Source organism: Eretmochelys imbricata, chromosome 3 (genome assembly GCF_965152235.1).
Source record: "Eretmochelys imbricata isolate rEreImb1 chromosome 3, rEreImb1.hap1, whole genome shotgun sequence".
In the NCBI taxonomy this organism is placed as follows: Eukaryota; Metazoa; Chordata; order Testudines; family Cheloniidae; genus Eretmochelys; species Eretmochelys imbricata.
In genome coordinates, this window is record NC_135574.1 from 186,305,191 (window position 1) to 186,322,788 (window position 17,598).

General features: G+C 38.3%; 1 protein-coding gene across 8 annotated transcripts in view; it reads right to left on the minus strand.

The window, feature by feature from the left end:
• Positions 1-329: 329 nt before the first annotated feature.
• CCDC88A (coiled-coil and HOOK domain protein 88A) overlaps positions 330-17,598 on the minus strand; it is a 365,179-nt gene continuing 347,910 nt past the window's right edge. For 5 of the 8 annotated variants that reach the window (XM_077813948.1, XM_077813947.1, XM_077813945.1 and 2 more), the window contains 2 exons: positions 12,408-12,676; positions 5,556-7,536 (listed from right to left, as the gene is read on the minus strand). In XM_077813948.1, the coding sequence (XP_077670074.1) occupies positions 6,508-7,536; positions 12,408-12,676 (1,298 nt within the window). In that variant the 3' untranslated portion in view covers positions 5,556-6,507. Of the gene's footprint in view, positions 1,856-2,462; positions 2,563-5,555; positions 7,537-12,407; positions 12,677-17,598 lie in introns of those variants that run through there. The other 3 variants (XM_077813951.1, XM_077813949.1, XM_077813946.1) reach the window with 2 other exon arrangements.

The window sequence follows — 17,598 nt, forward strand, 5'->3', positions numbered from 1 at the left end:
GTGGAGGATTAAGAGATTTGTTTTAATTCCTGTTTGAATGACATCCGACAATTTCAAAATTCTCTGCAAAAGAAAATTTTAAAAAATCGTTTCAGATTTTGACAAAACTAAAACTTGTTTAGATTTTGATTTTTTAATTTTCTATTATATAGGCTACTCCAAAAATTTCAAAATGAAGTTGTTTAGAAAGGAAAAAAATAAAAATGTTTCATTCTGATTGTATTGAAACAGGGTGTTTCAACATTGTCAGAACCACCCTCCTGCCAACCCCCCTCCCCCCCAATTTTGGCAAAATCAACATGATTTACAAAGTACTTAGATTTCGACGGAACTGCATTCTCAGATGGAAAATGTTTCTGTCAAAGTTTTTCCAACCAGCTCTAGTCTTTATAGATGGTCGTGAAAGCCTAAAAAAATAAATTATTACTACTTAAAACTATATATAGTTGCTCTGCCAAACAGGTTAAGGAATGTTGTGAACTTGGTGTAAATGTAGTCCATGGCCCTGATTCTGCAAACACTTATGGTCGTGCTTAACTTTACTTATGGGAATAGTTCCATTAACATCAGTGGGACTAATCATGTAAAATTACTCATGTGCATAAGCGTTTGCTGGATTAAACCCTATGAAGTTACACAGTTAATTTGATTTTTTCATAGAACTATTAATGCACTTATTGATATATAAGAAAATAAAATTTTGATATTTAATATAAATTGGGATCGAGTGATAAGTCCATGTACGTTTCCCTGGGTTAACTAAATCTGCTTTTCTGTGCTCTTGCAAATGTCTTCAAGACAACAAATGCATACAAATATTTTAAAAGTACTAATAACATTTATCGATTTTAATGTAAAATTATCATTAACAGAATGTCTTATTAATAAAAGAGAATCTTAATGAGTGAATTGATTGTGAAATGCAGATGACATTATTTACATAGTTTTTTGCCATAAGAAAACCTCCTAAGCCACAGTCAGCATACATCAAAACACAAATTTAAAAAAAATAGTTAAAACACAAACATTTAGTGTAAGACAGTTTTATCCTGGGAATGCCATTTGTTGAAAAACTACATTAGGAAAAAAAAAGTCCTAGTAAAATTATTCTTGTCAATCTCCTGTAAAGAACTTCTGAACTTATCTGTGCAGTATAACTTGTGCATCTGGAAAACACAAGAATTTCTACATAGTGTGAATATTCCATCACTCCATCTTTATTATGGAGTTGTTCAAATGTTTTCATGTAGATAAACAGAATTTTCTTTTGCAGTATGCACCAAAATAATAATCAGCACAGATTTTTCTTTTAAAGAGCAACATCATGCAGATTATGCTAATCAAATAAGACAGTGAAGTGCCCGTAAGCTTGTGGGTTTTTTGTATCTCTACAGTAAATGTCCACAAAATACAATGGCATTTATTTCAGATTTACAGAACTAAATATAAACTGTTAGATTTTTGCTAATTATTAGCAGAAGCTGTAAGCAATCAGTGGCTAAATTCATAAACAAAAGATGAAAGACGTAGCATTTTATTCCTGGAGTAATTCTTGGTATCTTAAATGGTTGGTCTTTAAGGAGATGAGAACTGTCCTTTATTCAGTAGATCTTAACAGTGCAATGTGCAACAATTCCTAAAACCGTCTAAAAAGTTTCATCAGTAGACTCCAGTAGAGCTCCTTGATTCAAGGAAGGAAGGAAGGTTTGTATTTCTTGCCTGCTCTATTCACGAAGAATTGTAAAAAGTTCCCTTAACGTTTTTTAAAATTATTATTATTGATTCCTATAGTCGACTGTCTTGTTACTTCAGAAATAAAGGCTTCATACTGAGACACTGAAGGACACTTTTCTCTCTGTGTTCAGTTGAAAGGTAGAAAAAGAAGAAAGAGAACATAAGAAAAGCTTAAAGTGTAGAAGAGATACAAAATTCAGAGTAAAGTTTCTAAAAGAACTTAACAGCATGCATCAGAGATTTAGTGAGAACAAGAAAAGGACAGAATGCCAAAGATAAACTTTACATAAAGGTAGTTTCCTTGCAATACAGAATAATTTGTAAAACTAACCTTTTTCGCTTTATAAAACTATTCTTTTGCATTTATCTGTCCCTTTCTAAATAAGTTCTAAATGATTTCAATACTGTTTCATAAGTTCATTTTCTTGAAGCTTTCTTTTATAAAGTTTTAACAGTTTTTAAAAGACATCCTAGAAATCTTATATACAAAATTGATGTCATTTTACAAGGAAAAAAAGTGTTAAAAGATTTCACGTTCCCTGCCCAGACAGGCAAACAAACCTAACTACAGCAGTCTGTTCTGGCTTTACTAATAAGCAAAATAGAAAGCCAGTTAAGCAAGCAATATTTACATCTGTTAATGCAATGTGCACTTATTGTTATACATAATGCTGTTAGTTTGTTGTAAATGAAATTAATCTCATTTACATTTTGGGCAAGAAACTCACCACTTGGCCCACATCTCATGTAGTGGGTAATAGCATTAGGAGCTTTGTTGCTCCCTAGACCTGCTTTTTGAATTTCTGCTTTCTGGTATAGCTTCCACATCTGCAGGAGATAAAGCATTTCATGTTATTCAATTTGTTTAGCAGGACAAGAAAAAGCCCCCACTTTACAATACGCAGTTACTTAATAGTAGGATATACCTGCTCAAAGGTATAAAAATACTTTTTTGAGGGACAGGGTTGTTGAGGGAGAGGAAAGGAAGGAATTCACTAGAATAATCTACAGACATATCTTAAAGGTCAACCTGTTATAAAAGTTCATATTTGCATTTTTAAAATAATTAAATATAAAATAATCAAATATTACTTTTCAAATCCACAAGAGGTTAAATACAACATTTAAATGTAATGGTCCTAAATCTGTGCCAGTATGAAAGGGCAAAACACCACTGAAATCAATGGAACTGTGTCCACTTACACCAGCAGAAATATTGGCTCAACTTTTGTTTGTTTGTTTAAACCTAACTGCTAGTAACACCCACTAAAATGGCTAAATTCAAGTCTGTAAAGTGGAAAATAAACTTTGCATGCAACAGATGTAACATGCACAATACAGTATCTTAACTAAGCGTTCATTTAGAAAAGCAAAGCTTCAAACAAACCTTTCGTTGCAAGCAAAATATTATTCCTGTTCATGGCAGAACAATTAATTAAATGTCTAATGTCCGTTTTTGGCTGATGACCAAATACTCTGAATTACCATGCAAAATTTGATTTTTAGGTCTGGATTTTCATTTCTAAGGCCAGCAGGGACCAGGAGTTGCAGAGACATGGATCAAGAAATGAGTGCATTGTATTGCTTTGTAGGAAGCCCTCTGATTGATCTAGGAGCAACACTGATGGGATCTGAAGGGAATCCCACAAAGCCTCCACAGCTGAAACAAGAATTAAAAGATTCAGCCATGATGTATGAGTATTTGTTAGGGAGTACAGTCCAGACGAGCTCAGAGGAGAAAAACTCTCTGTGCATGAGCACATCTGTTTTTTTCCAAATATTAGAGCTGATGAGCAGCAGCTGATTTTTTTTGGTTGATTTTTCAAGGCAACTAAAATACTCCCTAATAATGGGTCTGCTCCCACTCCTATTAAAATCAATGGGGCAGGATCAGGCCCAACAGAAAACCAGGAACACAGGGTCACTTTTAAAATTCCTATGATCAATAGCACGTCAGAAATTTGAAAAATAAGGGGAAATAGTGATAGTGGCCCAAGCTGAAAGAGGTCACTCCAGAACCCCAAAGTGAAGATATGAAATTTAAAGGGGCTGATTTTCATTTATACAAAGCCTCTTAATATCACTCTGGTAGTGTAAGGTGCTGGTAGTGAAAATGAATATAAAAGAAAAATTGCATCCACTTTAAGACCCCTTTCTTTTGCCAGAGTTATTTTATTAGTTTTCAAATTTAATTGGCAAGTGTGGTTCCTCATGACAGACCATCAAACAATCATTACCTACTATCCAATTTATAAATATGAAGGCAGCATTACTGCAATAAGTTCTGCTACTCCTGATGTAGCCATTTGGCTTGATCAACTTCAGGTGAAATTGTAGTTGCTGCTCTCTACCAGGCATACGGAAGAAGAAGATTGATGTGTGAGAATTTAGTGTTTGTGAAAGGAAAGAAAATGATTCAGAGATGGAAATAAACATTGGCTGGAAAAGTTTCCTTTACTACCTCAATATCAATCTATAAGGATCACATCTAGGGTTGAAAATGTAGGTTGAAATTCTGTTTCCCTTCAATTGTTGGCCTCACTGCTGAGTGCTAACATAGGTCGCAATGGTGCTGTTGGTTTATTCTTAATAAACTCAATGTACCTCATTATAAGCTATCGGTTTTTCCAAGAAATAGGTTTGCTGTCAGTTACCCAACCCCCCAAAAGTACCGATGCTTGTAGTGTGCTTTCTGAGTTCCTGTAGGATACGTCAAGATTTTATAGATTTCCTATATAATTCCATAGATAATTTTTAAAATTTATTGTGCATATTTCTGTTCAACTGGCAGCACTGAATATGTTAAAAAATGAATTAAACACATATGGAACAACAAGAAGTGAAGCAGAATGAAATGACCCAAGACTGATGTACTTTGTGTGTGTGAGAATAAGAAGAATTATGTTGACAGCATTTCTTTTATTGTATTTAGGCCAGAAACCATCTTTAAAGGAGATACAGCAATGACATAATTGAGAAGCACAAGGCTGGACATAACCAAAGGATAAGTGAGAGATTTATCAGCCCATGAACTATGTAGGAGTGCAAACATGGTAAAGGAAGGCTATTTTATGTTTTGGAAGAAGCATAATTTGTTCCTTCGTGGAGTCTCTCTCAGACACTTTACGTTCTCCTCCCACCTTTAAAGGCAGTTCATCATGCAGAGGAGACCTGCCACAATGGATTCCTCCAAAGTTCATCAATGATGCTCCTGTATCAGCTGACGATATTTCTAGAGAGTGACACAAAGGAATTACTGCTTCCCTCATGAAGAGCTATTCTTGCAGCACTTCTAGTCCTTGCTGACCTGGGACCAAAGGTATCAAATTTGGGTCCCTAGGTGGCAGTGCTGTGTACTGCCACAAGATTTCTGGCCAAAGAAGCACAATTTTAAAAGTTAGAATTCATTATTTTCAACAAGATATATTTTCTTCTCTCATGCAGGTTTTTATATAGCACAGCTACTTTTGATTTTTAAAACCTAAATATTTAATTGTGTTTCAATTTGTTAAAAAAATGCAGATGTCTGCTTAAGGGTCCAGCTCTACAAGCACATGCAATTTATAGCTGAAGTATGGTATAATTTTAAAGTTTGGGTGAAATTGTTTTAAGCTTAAATTGTTACAAGACTTAAAGTGTGATTTCAAGCGGTTGCAGAGATGCTAGAATTTTAAATAGCTTTTTTTCAACATTTTCTATTTAGCTAAATTATTCCATAAAGCATTCCTAAATTGACAATTTATAATCAAATATTTAAATTATATTATTTCAGCTGCATTCATATTTAATATAGTCTTATTGTCAAATCTCATATGCCTCATTTTCTAACTAATCAATGTTCTATCTGCATAGGAAAAAAAAAGAATTTCCACCATAATTAGTAAAGATTTTTATTATTATTATACATTGTAAAAATTCTCATAAAACTATAGTGTTACTTGACTCCAAATAAAACAGCATATTGGACCACCTCTGTATGTCAGACATGGGAAGACAAACCACAGGAAAGGGAAAAAGAGGTAGAGGAGGATAATTTTTTCTATGCAATTGCTACACTTAATTTGATTGTTATATTTTTAAATGACCATTTATGAATACTAACAACTGTTTTATTTATTAAAGTTCAAATATTTTAATAAATATGAACCGCAGTTCATATTTATTGTGCAAACTACAGGCACTGAATTATTTGGGCTACAACTTACTCCTTGAGCAAAATGACACACAAAACATAGTATAAATAAAAAGCAAAAGATACTGAAATCTCTCTAATTAGTTGGGGTTTTTTGCTAGTATTGTATACGTGCAAGAGGATAAACAGGCATTTTTGTATGGGTGATGCATCTGAAAACAAAAGTACAAGTGAGAAAAAGTACCTTCCTGTTGGTAAAAATTACCTGGTTGTTTGTGCCATTTTTGGCAATGCAGCATGCAACTGCTTTAACATGCATTCAATAATGTATAGAAAAACAAAATATTTCTAGCAGGTGACAAATAAAAATACAGAACATTAGTTTGTATTAAGGCTTTTAGAGGCATGCAGAAAATATACAGTGCAATTAATGTTTCATGCAAGCTTTGGTGTGATTACAATTTTACATTTACGCATGCTGTAATACACAGCTGATTTTTATATCACCATTCAGAGGAAAACACCCACCCCTCATAAAGCTGCCAAGAAACTATTTTTTATTTTTAGTAGAACATTCCCTAAATCAGCTGACATTGACAAGAACATCTGTGTCATTTGTATTTAATATGACATCTCTCTTATCATACACAACCATACTCATACCAAACAGTTTGGTTATCTTCAGAAACCAGTAAAGGGGATTCAATCTTGCTAGTATTTACATGTGCAGAAGCAATAAATTCACTATTTAGAACTGACTGTGGGTTACTGTTATCAGACATATGGTCATCAGAAGATTGTTCATGATCTTTCTGTAAAGATTTAACTGATGAGACAAATGTCTCATCAGTTACCTTTGCTGTAGACCTTTGAGGTAATCCACTTATATTACTAACTAATTCAGTGTTAAGGGATAAAAATGGCTGTGACACATGGGCCACAGTAAATGACCCTGTGCTATCATTAGTTGATACACCAACTTTATCACTGAACACATTAGTGCTTGAAGTTTTGTCAACAAAATTTGACTTTCCCATCCTTGAATTCCTAGGCTTCTCAGATTTATATCCCAAGTGATCTGGTTTAATTGTATTACCTAAATCATTTTGTGGAACAGAATCTACATTGTAAGATGTATAATGAAAAAAATTAGAGGACTGCTGGTGTGCACAGTACTCACTAGATGCTGATGGAATGCTTCTATCAGCTGAAGGTGGTGCTGGATCAATTGATACAGGCTGCCTACTGTCCTTAGATAAAAAATCATGAATGCTTGTTCTTCGAGTAGTTCCTTCTGCTGTAGAAATCACACTGCTTGCACGAGGTAAGGTAGCATAAGGGCTGCAATCTTTTGATTGTCGTTGTGATGGATTTGTTTGCACTTTTTGTTTGATTGACTTGACTTTTCCTTGAGTACCTGACGTCAATTTTATTGGAGAGGTGGTAAAGTACGTATCTTCAGTTTTATGCGGGCTGGGCCTTATAGGCTGTTCAGGTTTAGCTGACCTTCCATCTGAGAAGTCAACTGTGTTTTTCACACTTAATGATCTGACGATACCACTGCTGACAGACGACTGTTTCCTTAGCTTTTCTTTTCCTGCCAACTCAGCAGACTCAGACAAACTTTTCATTACTTCATCTAAAAGATTCTCTTGGCTTGCACACTTTATCTGTCAAAACATATCCAAACAGCTTATTGTGTAGTTCTGATTTAATTTTTAAATTTACAAGAGAGATATTTCAGTCATCTTTATTACATGAAAGTGAAAAACAATTAGATTATTATTTTATTTAAATACTACATTAATTTGAGTATGAGAGGGGTAGCTGTGTTAGTCTGGATCTGTAAAAGTGGCAAAGAGTCCTGTGGCACCTTATAGACTAACAGACATATTGGAGCATAAACTTCCGTGGGTGAATACCCACTTCGTTGGATGCATGGAGTGGAAATTTCCAGAGCCAGGTATAAATATGCAAGCAAGAATCAGGCTAGGGATAACGAGGTTAGTTCCATCAGGGAGGATGAGGCCCTCTTCTAGCAGTTGAGGTGTGAACACCAAGGGAGGAGAAACTGCTTTTGTAGTTGGCGAGCCATTCACAGTCTTTGTTTAATCCTGAGCTGATGGTGTCAAACTTGCAAATGAACTGAAGCTCAGCAGTTTCTCTTTGAAGTCTGGTCCTGAAGGTTTTTTGCTGCAGGGTGGCTACCTTTAAATCTGCTATTGTGTGTCCAGGGAGGTTGAAGTGTTCTCCTACAGGTTTTTGTATATTGCCATTCCTAATATCTGATTTATGTCCATTTATCCTTTTACGTAGGGACTGTCCAGTTTGGCCGATGTACATAGCAAAGGGGCATTACTGGCTCATGATGGCATAGATTACATTGGTGGACGTGCAGGTGAATGAACCGGTGATGGTGTGGCTGATCTGGTTAGGTCCTGTGATGGTGTCGCTAATGTAGATATGATATCTACACCAGCAACACCATCACAGGACCTAACCAGGTCAGCCACACAATCACTGGACCTAAACAGATCAGCCACACCATCACTGGTTCATTCACCTGCATGTCCACCAATGTAATCTACGCCAGTGGTTCTCAAAGCCGGTCCGCCGCTTGTTCAGGGAAAGCCCCTGGCGCGCTGGACCGGTTTGTTTACCTGCCGTGTCCACAGGTTTGGCCGATTGCGGCTCCCACTGGCCACGGTTCACTGCTCCAGGCCAATGAGGGCTGTGGGAAGGGCGCCCAGCACGTCCCTTGGCCCGTGCCACTTTCCGCAGCCCCCATTGGCCTGGAGCGGCGGACCAAGCTTTGAGAACCACTGATCTACGCCAGCATGTGCCAGGAACGCTCCTCTGCTATGTACATTGGCCAAACTGGACAGTCCCTATGTAAAAGGATAAATAGACATAAATCAGATATTAGGAACGGCAATATACAAAAACCTGTAGGAGAACACTTCAACCTCCCTGGACAACCAATAGCAGATTTAAAGGTAGCCATCCTGCAGCAAAAAACCTTCAGGACCAGACTTCAAAGAGAAACTGCTGAGCTTCAGTTCATTTGCAAATTTGACACCATCAGCTCACGATCCGACGAAATGGGTATTCACCCACGAAAGCTTATGCTCCAGTACGTCTGTTAGTCTGTAAGGTGCCACAGGACTCTTTGCCGCTTTTACATTAATTTGAATTGCTTAGGACTACTCATTAGTGATATTTTACCTCTTAAATTTGAATTGTATGTAACTTTGAGCTATCATATAGATTGGCTATAAGGAAACATTCCTACCCTGGAAACTAGACATCTGTGAAAGGCTGCAACTATCTGGAGTTCATGAGATATTACTTCTCCTCTGATATCAAGTAGCTCAACCAATCAAGTAATTAGAATTTCACACTCACATCTTCTCTCCCAGCTGCCTTCCTTTTCAATAACTAATTGATAATTTCCTTAACAATATGAACAATATGTACCAGTGTTTTGAGCCTAAGACTAGTGTGTGGAGTTCTGGATTCGAACCAGGTTCGAGCGGCTGGAAGAAATCCAATATGCAAAGTTGGAAGAAAGTTTCCTTTTCTGTTCAACTAGCTCCATCCATCTGGAATTCATAGGCTATATCTAGTAGTACTCAAAATCTTGACCAGGAGGAATTTTCAATTAAGTCATGACCTCATTTTCTCATGAAAAAGTAAAGAGGTGGTTTGGTAATAGCTCTTAAGCATCAGGGAATTCCCCAGTTCAATGATCTCTACGACCCAGTGGTCTAAAGCAATGCTCACCATTCTTGAAATCAAAAAGGACACGAAGTCCTCAAAAGATGGCGTAAAAGGGGAAGAAAGACAAGGATTTGGATACTCCAAGACCAGTTCTTTGGAGCATCCTCAAATTCACTGACTACATATGGCCCCCACCAGCAGGTCAGTCTACCAAGGTCTAGAAGGAAGAGCGTTGTCTCCCGTGGCAGGGACAGAATGACTTCTCCAATTGTGTGGGTCTTTGCTGGTAGCAAGCTCTTGAAGACGACTTCTGAAAGTGTCTGTTATGCAATCTAACTGAAGATTTCCTCTGAAAAACAGGCTAACTCAAGCGTAGCCACTGACTTTGTGCTTTTCTTTTTTTCCAAAATTCCAATAGTCTACAAAGCACTTAAACACACACAAATCTATCCATATTCAGCAAAGCACTTAAGAAAAGGTTTAACATTAAGCATGTGAAATGAGACAATCATGGGGAACAGGGATGCACCTAAGCATGAGCTTACATACTTTGCTAAATCAAAGCTCAAGAGCATACCTGTCTTGGAGCTGAAATCATCTGTGTCTTCAAAAGTGAAGTCCACAACTTTTGCCTGGGCCTCAACTTAGAGACCAGAATTCCTGAGCCAGTCGGGTTTCCTAAGGAAGAGTCCTAACCAAAGTCCCACCAGTTTTGTCTAAGATATCACAGAAACTGTTGGAAACAGTCTGGCCTTTTTTAAAGAACTCTGGAAATTTCTGTTTCTTAACCCAGGAATGTACTGGTCCCCAAAAGTGGTTCTGGACCAGAAAAAAAATTATATCTGGCTATAACCCCCACCAATCATAATGTCAGGGAAGCTGAACAATAAACCTTTATTCCAAACATGACCAATCATTTGGACTCAATGACATCTTCCCATTTCTAGTTTTCTCACTTGCAACAGAAATCACAAGTGAGTACATTATAGGATGCTGGTAAAATAGATCAAATCCCTCCTTGGAAATTTCGTATGAAGGAATCAGGTTTCCTTGAGGCAGAAATAACATAGACAGGAGTGGTTCCAGACCTCTTTACATAGTTTCAACAAACCTTCATTGATTGGGAGGGCTAGTCTTCCTTTCCCTTGGACTTCCAGGGAGTCCAAAAGTTTAAGTGGTGGCTTCCTGGCCAGGGGTGCTAAACCCAGAGCCCAGTAACATGTTAAACCACTGCCAGCAGCTGGAGTACCAATTCTTATGCTTATTGCTGAAAGCAGCTAAAAGGAGGTCTTTCTGACACCTCAGCACAGCTAACAGACCAGGAGGGGAGGGTGAAGTGAGTGACCTCAAGGAGAAACCATGACCCTCTGTCCTCCTGACATGTGGTTTTGCAAGATGGAAAGTCTGGCAATAGTTAACTATTGCTATACAGCTGGTTAACTGATGGAAAGTTCCCCTACCTGACTTGAATGTTTGGACACCGCTCAAGTTCCCTTGCAGATGGCTGGCTGGCCATTGGATGCTTGCAGTTATCCACTTGAGACCTCCCCCAAGACCCTGGGTAAATATGAATTTCTTGGGTGTTTTACTAACCTGTTGTGGACATGTGTAAGTGCTTGAGACTAAGTAAAGTATAGCTTTAAGTGAAAGCACTCTTGTATTGTCTTGTTTGTACCAACCATCTACTGGTCGCATGGCCGTATCTCCATTGATTTATTTCCTGACACCACCTCGCACAGGGTAAAGTTACTAAGAACTTTGGATTGAAAGAACCCCTGGTAACAATATCAGGAGTCACAGACACTCATCCCACCAAAACTAGAAAGATCCTAGCATCAATTGGAGAAGCTGAAACAGGCAAGACAGCCTCCTTAGATGATGCGTTAGAGGGGGGAAACCTCTGAAGACAATCCCACCACTTTCTCCATCTTCATGAGGAGGGCTCTGACAGCAGTTCTCACTGAAGACAATTACCAGGCAGTGAGAAGAAAGGAAACCACTTTGGGGCATATGACTGCCCACCCAGCCACTACTGATGAGTATGCCCACCTACAGCACTTAGGAGAGGAGCCCTCAACTTTTCTTTCCTAATGTGGTCATCAGGGAAGCAGCAACCACTTACAAATTGTTACGCTTTGTATTTATTTCTTTTAAAATTATACCAGGAGTGGATCGGTCTCCTTTTACTGGGGATGCACACACTGATTTAAGTACACTCCCTGCCATCTGAGCAGCTCTACTAATCCCAGATGGGTAGCAGCTCTTTTTCCCCACAGCACACTGAACCAGAATGCCACTTAGTTCCTACTTAGCATGCCATCTCACATTACATTCTGTAGCCTTCACCCTCCTTTTTCTGTTTTCCTTAACAAAAACTAAATTTTGGACCTGAAAATGAAGGGCTTTTCTACAGGAACATTTAGTTTGCATCAAGCTGTGGTGTGAATCTACCCCACACTAGCTTGCCACAGACTAACTGTCTGTATCAACACTGCTGACACTCATTATCAGTTCACTAATGCACTTTGATGTAGTCCTGATTCAAAAAAGACTAGATCAAAGTGTATTAACAATCTATTAATGCATGTCAGCAGGGTCCACATGGACAGACAGTCTGTGGCAGGCTAATGAGGGATATATTCATACCCCCAGCTTGCCATGAACTAATTACTTGTGTAGACAAACTATTATTTGACAGTGTCTCTTTAAAAGGATTTTAAGGGGGTCCTGCAATGGCACATGCTGTAAGTACCATATTAAATCTGTGCATAAATATAGGGTATTGTATAGCCCTAAAATTAAAATAATTTTTTTAACTAACCTCTGTAGAAGTAATCTTGTTGCTTTCTTCTAAAAACTGCTGCAGAGTAACAACCTCACTTCCAGGAGAACCAGTTTTGATCTTCTGCTTTCCTTGATTATCCACTGTTTCAGGCATTTTTTCCTGGATCATGGGACTCGACTTAGTGTGACTTTTCAAATACTGGATAGGACTGCTGCTGCTGCTAGACCAAGCCTCATGTTCATGAAGCAGACTAAATTCTCCACTGCTGTGACTTTGTGGCCTACTTTGGTTGTTAACTCCACCTGCTTTTGGGTAAACAGTATTAAATATTCTATAATAAAAATTACATGAAAATAATTATTGAACAGCACATTCTGAACAATATCTGGAGGATTATTAGATGTCATTTAATAATGTCTGTTTATATACTTTTTTAAAAACGTTGAAGACTCTAATTGTCCTATATTACTCAGATCAAATATCCTATTCTGAAATCATGTTATAATATGCAATTTCATCCCCTTGGCTTATCTGTTACAACTTTTCAACCTGACTTTTCAGTTTTTCAATGAAAAAAAAAGCCTTCACTTGAAATTTGTAAATTTATTTCCACAGTACTAGATTATAAGAGGTTAAATATATACAGAAGACTTTATGATTCAGTTCATGTTCAGCAACTCTGTAAAGCGTATATTGTCATCTGCTACTCATGTGACATCTTATATAAATGAGACATAAAAGGTGGAACATGAATCATATCATAGAATCATAGGACTGGAAGGGACCTCGAGAGGTCACATAGTCCAGTCCCCTGAAATCATGGCAGAACTAAGTATTATCAGACAGATGTTTGTCTAATCTGCTTTTAAAAATCTCCAGTAATAGAGATTCCACAACCACCCTGGGCAATTTATTCCAGTGCTTAACCACCCTGATAGTTAGGAAGTTTTTCCTAATGTCCAACCAAACCACCCTGGCTGCAATTTCAGCCCATTGCATCTTGTCCTAACCTGAGAGGTTACGATGAATAATTTTTCTCCTTCCTCCTTGTAACAACCTTTTATGTACTTGAAAACTGCTATCATGACCTCTTTCAGTCTTCTCCTCTCAAGACTAAACAAACCCATTTTTTTCAATCATCCTTGTTGCTCTTCTCTGGACTCTCTCCAATTTGTCCACATTTTTCCTGAAATGTGGCGCCCAGAACTGGACACAATACTCTAGTCAAGGCCTAATCAGTGCCGAGTAGAGCGGAAGAATTCCCTCTCCTGTCTTGCTTACAACACTCGTTAATACACCCCAGAATGATGTTTGCCTTTTTTTGCAAAAGTTTTACACTATTGACTCTCATTTAGCTTGTGATCCACTATGATGCCCAGATCCCTTTCTGCAGGACTCCTTCCTAGGTAGTCCATTTCCCATTTTATATGTGTGCAACTGATTGTTCTTTCCCAAGTGGAGTACTTTGCATTTGTCCTTATTGAATTTCATCCTTTTTTGTCAGTCCATTTCTCCAATTTGTCCAGATCATTTTGAATTTGAATCCTATCCTCCGAAGCATTTATGATCCCTCCCAGCTTGGTATTGTCCACAAACTTGAAGAAAATGACTCTTCAATTCTTCAACAGATTTTTGTAGAAAGGCTCCTCTAGAAAGGTTTTCCTTATACACCTCTACCCCAATATAACATGACCCGATATAACACGAATTCGGATATAACGCAGTAAAGCAGTGCTCCGGGGGTGGTGTGTGTGTGTGTGTGTGTGTGGGTTCAGGGCTGTGCGCTCCGGTGGATCAAAGCAAGTTCGATATAACGCAGTTTCACCTACAACACAATAAGATTTTTTGGCTCCCGAGGACAGCGTTATATCGGGGTGGAGGTGTATTGTCAATTTTAGTTTATTACAATTGTGACCTGAAGGAGGAACATAGCATTAAGTGCAAAAAATATTGCTGCTATATCAATTTTCTTTGATTTTCAATCTTTCTTATAGGATCAGAGTCAAAGATACTGATGAATAGTAAACTGCTCTCTACCCTTTTTGTTGTTTCTGAATAATGTAATTATATTTGAAGAAAGGAAAATTGTCAACAGTAGAAACTGTTGATGTACAATCTGGGGCACAAAATACCTCAGGGAATCTTTCACAGTAGAGAGTAACAAAATAAACAAGGCAAAAAACCGCTGTTCTAGTATTCGCTTCTAAATTACCAATAAACAGATATTATCAAGAAAGTACAGTAACTCCTAACTTAAAGCCGTCCCAGTTAACGTTGTTTCGTTATGTTGCTGATCAATTAAAGAACATGCTTGTTTAAAGTTGCGCAATGTTCCCTTATAACGTTGTTTGGCAGCCGCCTGCTTTGTCCACTGCTTGCAGAAAGAGCAGCCTGTTGGAGCTAGCTGGTGGGGGCTTGGAACTAGGGTGGGCTGGCAGCCCTTCATCAGCTCCCTTAAGTTCCCTGTGCGGCAGCCGCCCAGCAGGCTATCAATTGCCAGGCAGTTCAGCTGTCCCTCCCCGCACTGCCATGTGCTGCTCCTGCCCTCTGCCTTGGAGCTGCTCCTGGGAGCCTCCTGCTTCCTGTGCAGAGGGGGGAAGGAAGAGAGGTGCTAATGTGAGGGTGTCCGCCTCCTCCCGTTCCTGTACCTTATCTCCACAGAGCAGGGTAGGGACACGACAGGGCTCGGGACGGAGGGAGCTTGCTGGCAGCAGCTGCTGTATCAACTTGCTGATCTACTTAAAAAGACAGTGTACTTAGAGTGGGGTCAGCATACTTAAAGGGGCAATGCGCGTCTCTCTCACATACATGGTGTGTGTCTCTGTCTCTCTCTGCCATGCTGTCTCCCCTCCCTCCATTCGTGCTGCCTTGTAGAGTGTGAGGCTACATTAACAACAATATAACCACATTAGAGGTTTTTACGGTTAGGCTTGAGAAAGCCCTGGCTGGGATGATTTAATTGGGGATTGGTCCCGATTTGAGCAGGGGGTTGGACCAGATGACCTCCTGAAGTCCCTTCCAACCGTGATATTCTATGATTCTGTGTTAATCCTTGAGGGCTCAGCCGAGTGCTAGTTCATCATTTAGCAGTAAGGCATTCCCTGGGAAATATCCCATGCTCTTACTTCACCACCTCAACCAAGCTTCACAATCATCATTGCTGTGTACAGTATTAAATTGTTTGTTTAAAACTTATACTGTGTATATGTGTGTATATATGTATTAAAATATAGTCTTTTGTCTAGCAAAAAATATTTTCTGGAACCTAATCCCCCTATTTACATTATTTCTTATGGGGAAATTGGATTCACTTAACATTGTTTCGCTTAAAGTATCATTTTTCAGGACCATAATTACAACGTTAAGCGAGGAGTTACTGTATTAGTCAAATACCTTATATGAAGTCTTATGAATGGTTGCTACTCTAACATATTCAGCATTCTTCAGTCAGCAGTAAATATAAAATCTTGTGGAAGCCCATCACAAACAGGATTAAAATGGTTTTTAAAAAATCTATATTAATACATGAAATATAGGGAATACTGCTAATACTCTGGTAACATTATCTAGTTTTCAAAGGCAAAATTTAAAAGTTTGTAAAGGTGACTGCATTTTATTCTATACACATCTCTATATATCTTGTAGTTATTTTGGTTAGTTTGTGTTGTACATTTTTACAGATTTTATTTCAGAGATAGGATGCCAGAAACACACAGACACAATACAAAAAATTAAGGAATATTATTTCCCTGTTTAAAAATGTAACTGAATTGAAATTAATTTTGTGGCTAAATTTTTTTTTTTTTTTTTTAAGAGAATATTTCTTTTTCTATAGTTAAGTCCAAAGCAGATTGCGAAGAGTTACAAAGGGATCTCATAATACTGAGTGCCTAGGCAACAAAATGGTAGATGAAATTCAATGTTGATAAATGCAAAGTAATGCACAGTGGACAACATAAAAATCCCAACTATACATATAAAATGATGGGGTCTAAATTTGCTGTTATCATTCAAGAAAGAGATCTTGGAGTCATTATGGATAGTTCCCTGAAAACATCCACTCAATGTACAGCAGCAGTCAAAAAAACTAAGAGAATGTTGGGAATATTAGGAAATGAATAGATAATAAGATAGAAAATATTATATTGCCTCTATATAAATAAATGGTATGCCCACAACTTGAATACTACGTGCTGATCTGGTCACCCCAATTCAAACAAGATATACTGGAATTGGAAAAGATACAGAAAAGGGCAATAAAAATGATTAAGGGTATGGAACAGCTTCCATATGAGGAGAGATTAATAAAACTGGGACTTTTCAGCTTGGAAAAGAGACGACGAAGGGGGGATATGATAGAGTTCTATAAAATCATGACTGGTGTGGAGAAACTAAATAAGGAAGTGTTATTTATTCCTTCTCATAACATAAGAACTAGGGGTCACCAAATGAAATTAATAGGCATCAGATTTAAAACAAACAAAAGGAAGTATTTCTTCACACAACACATAGTCAACCTGTAGAACTCTTTGCCAGAGAATGTTGTGAAGTCCAAGATTATAACAGGGTTCAAAAAAGAACTAGATAAATTCATGAAGGATAGGTCCATCAATGGCTATTAGCCAGGATAGGCAGGGATGGTGTCCCTACCCTCTGTTTGCCAGAAGCTGGGAATGGGCAACAGAGGATGGATCACTTGATGATTATCAGAGCTCCGGTACGAAACTGCAGAAAAACCTGAGTGTCTCTGGATTAAGTTTAGAAGTGTGAGCAACAGGAGTGATGTAGTGGTGGGGTCTGCTATAGACCACCGGACCAGGGGGATGAGGTGGATGAGGCTTTCTTCCGGCAGCTCGCGGAAGCTACTAGATCGCATGCCCTGGTTCTCATGGGTGACTTTAATTTTCCTGATATCTGCTGGGAGAGCAATACAGCGGTGCACAGACAATCAGGGAAGTTTTTGGAAAGCGTAGGGGACAATTTCCTGGTGCAAGTGCTAGAGGAGCCAACTAGGGGGGGAGCTTTTCTTGACCTGCTGCTCACAAACCGGGAAGAATTAGTAGGGGAAGCAAAAGTGGATGGGAATCTGGGAGGCAGTGATCATGAGTTGGTTGAGTTCAGGATCCTGACACAGGGAAGAAAGGGAAGCAGCAGGATACGGACCCTGGACTTCAGGAAAGCAGACTTCGACTCCCTCAGGGAACGGATGGCCAGGATCACCTGGGGG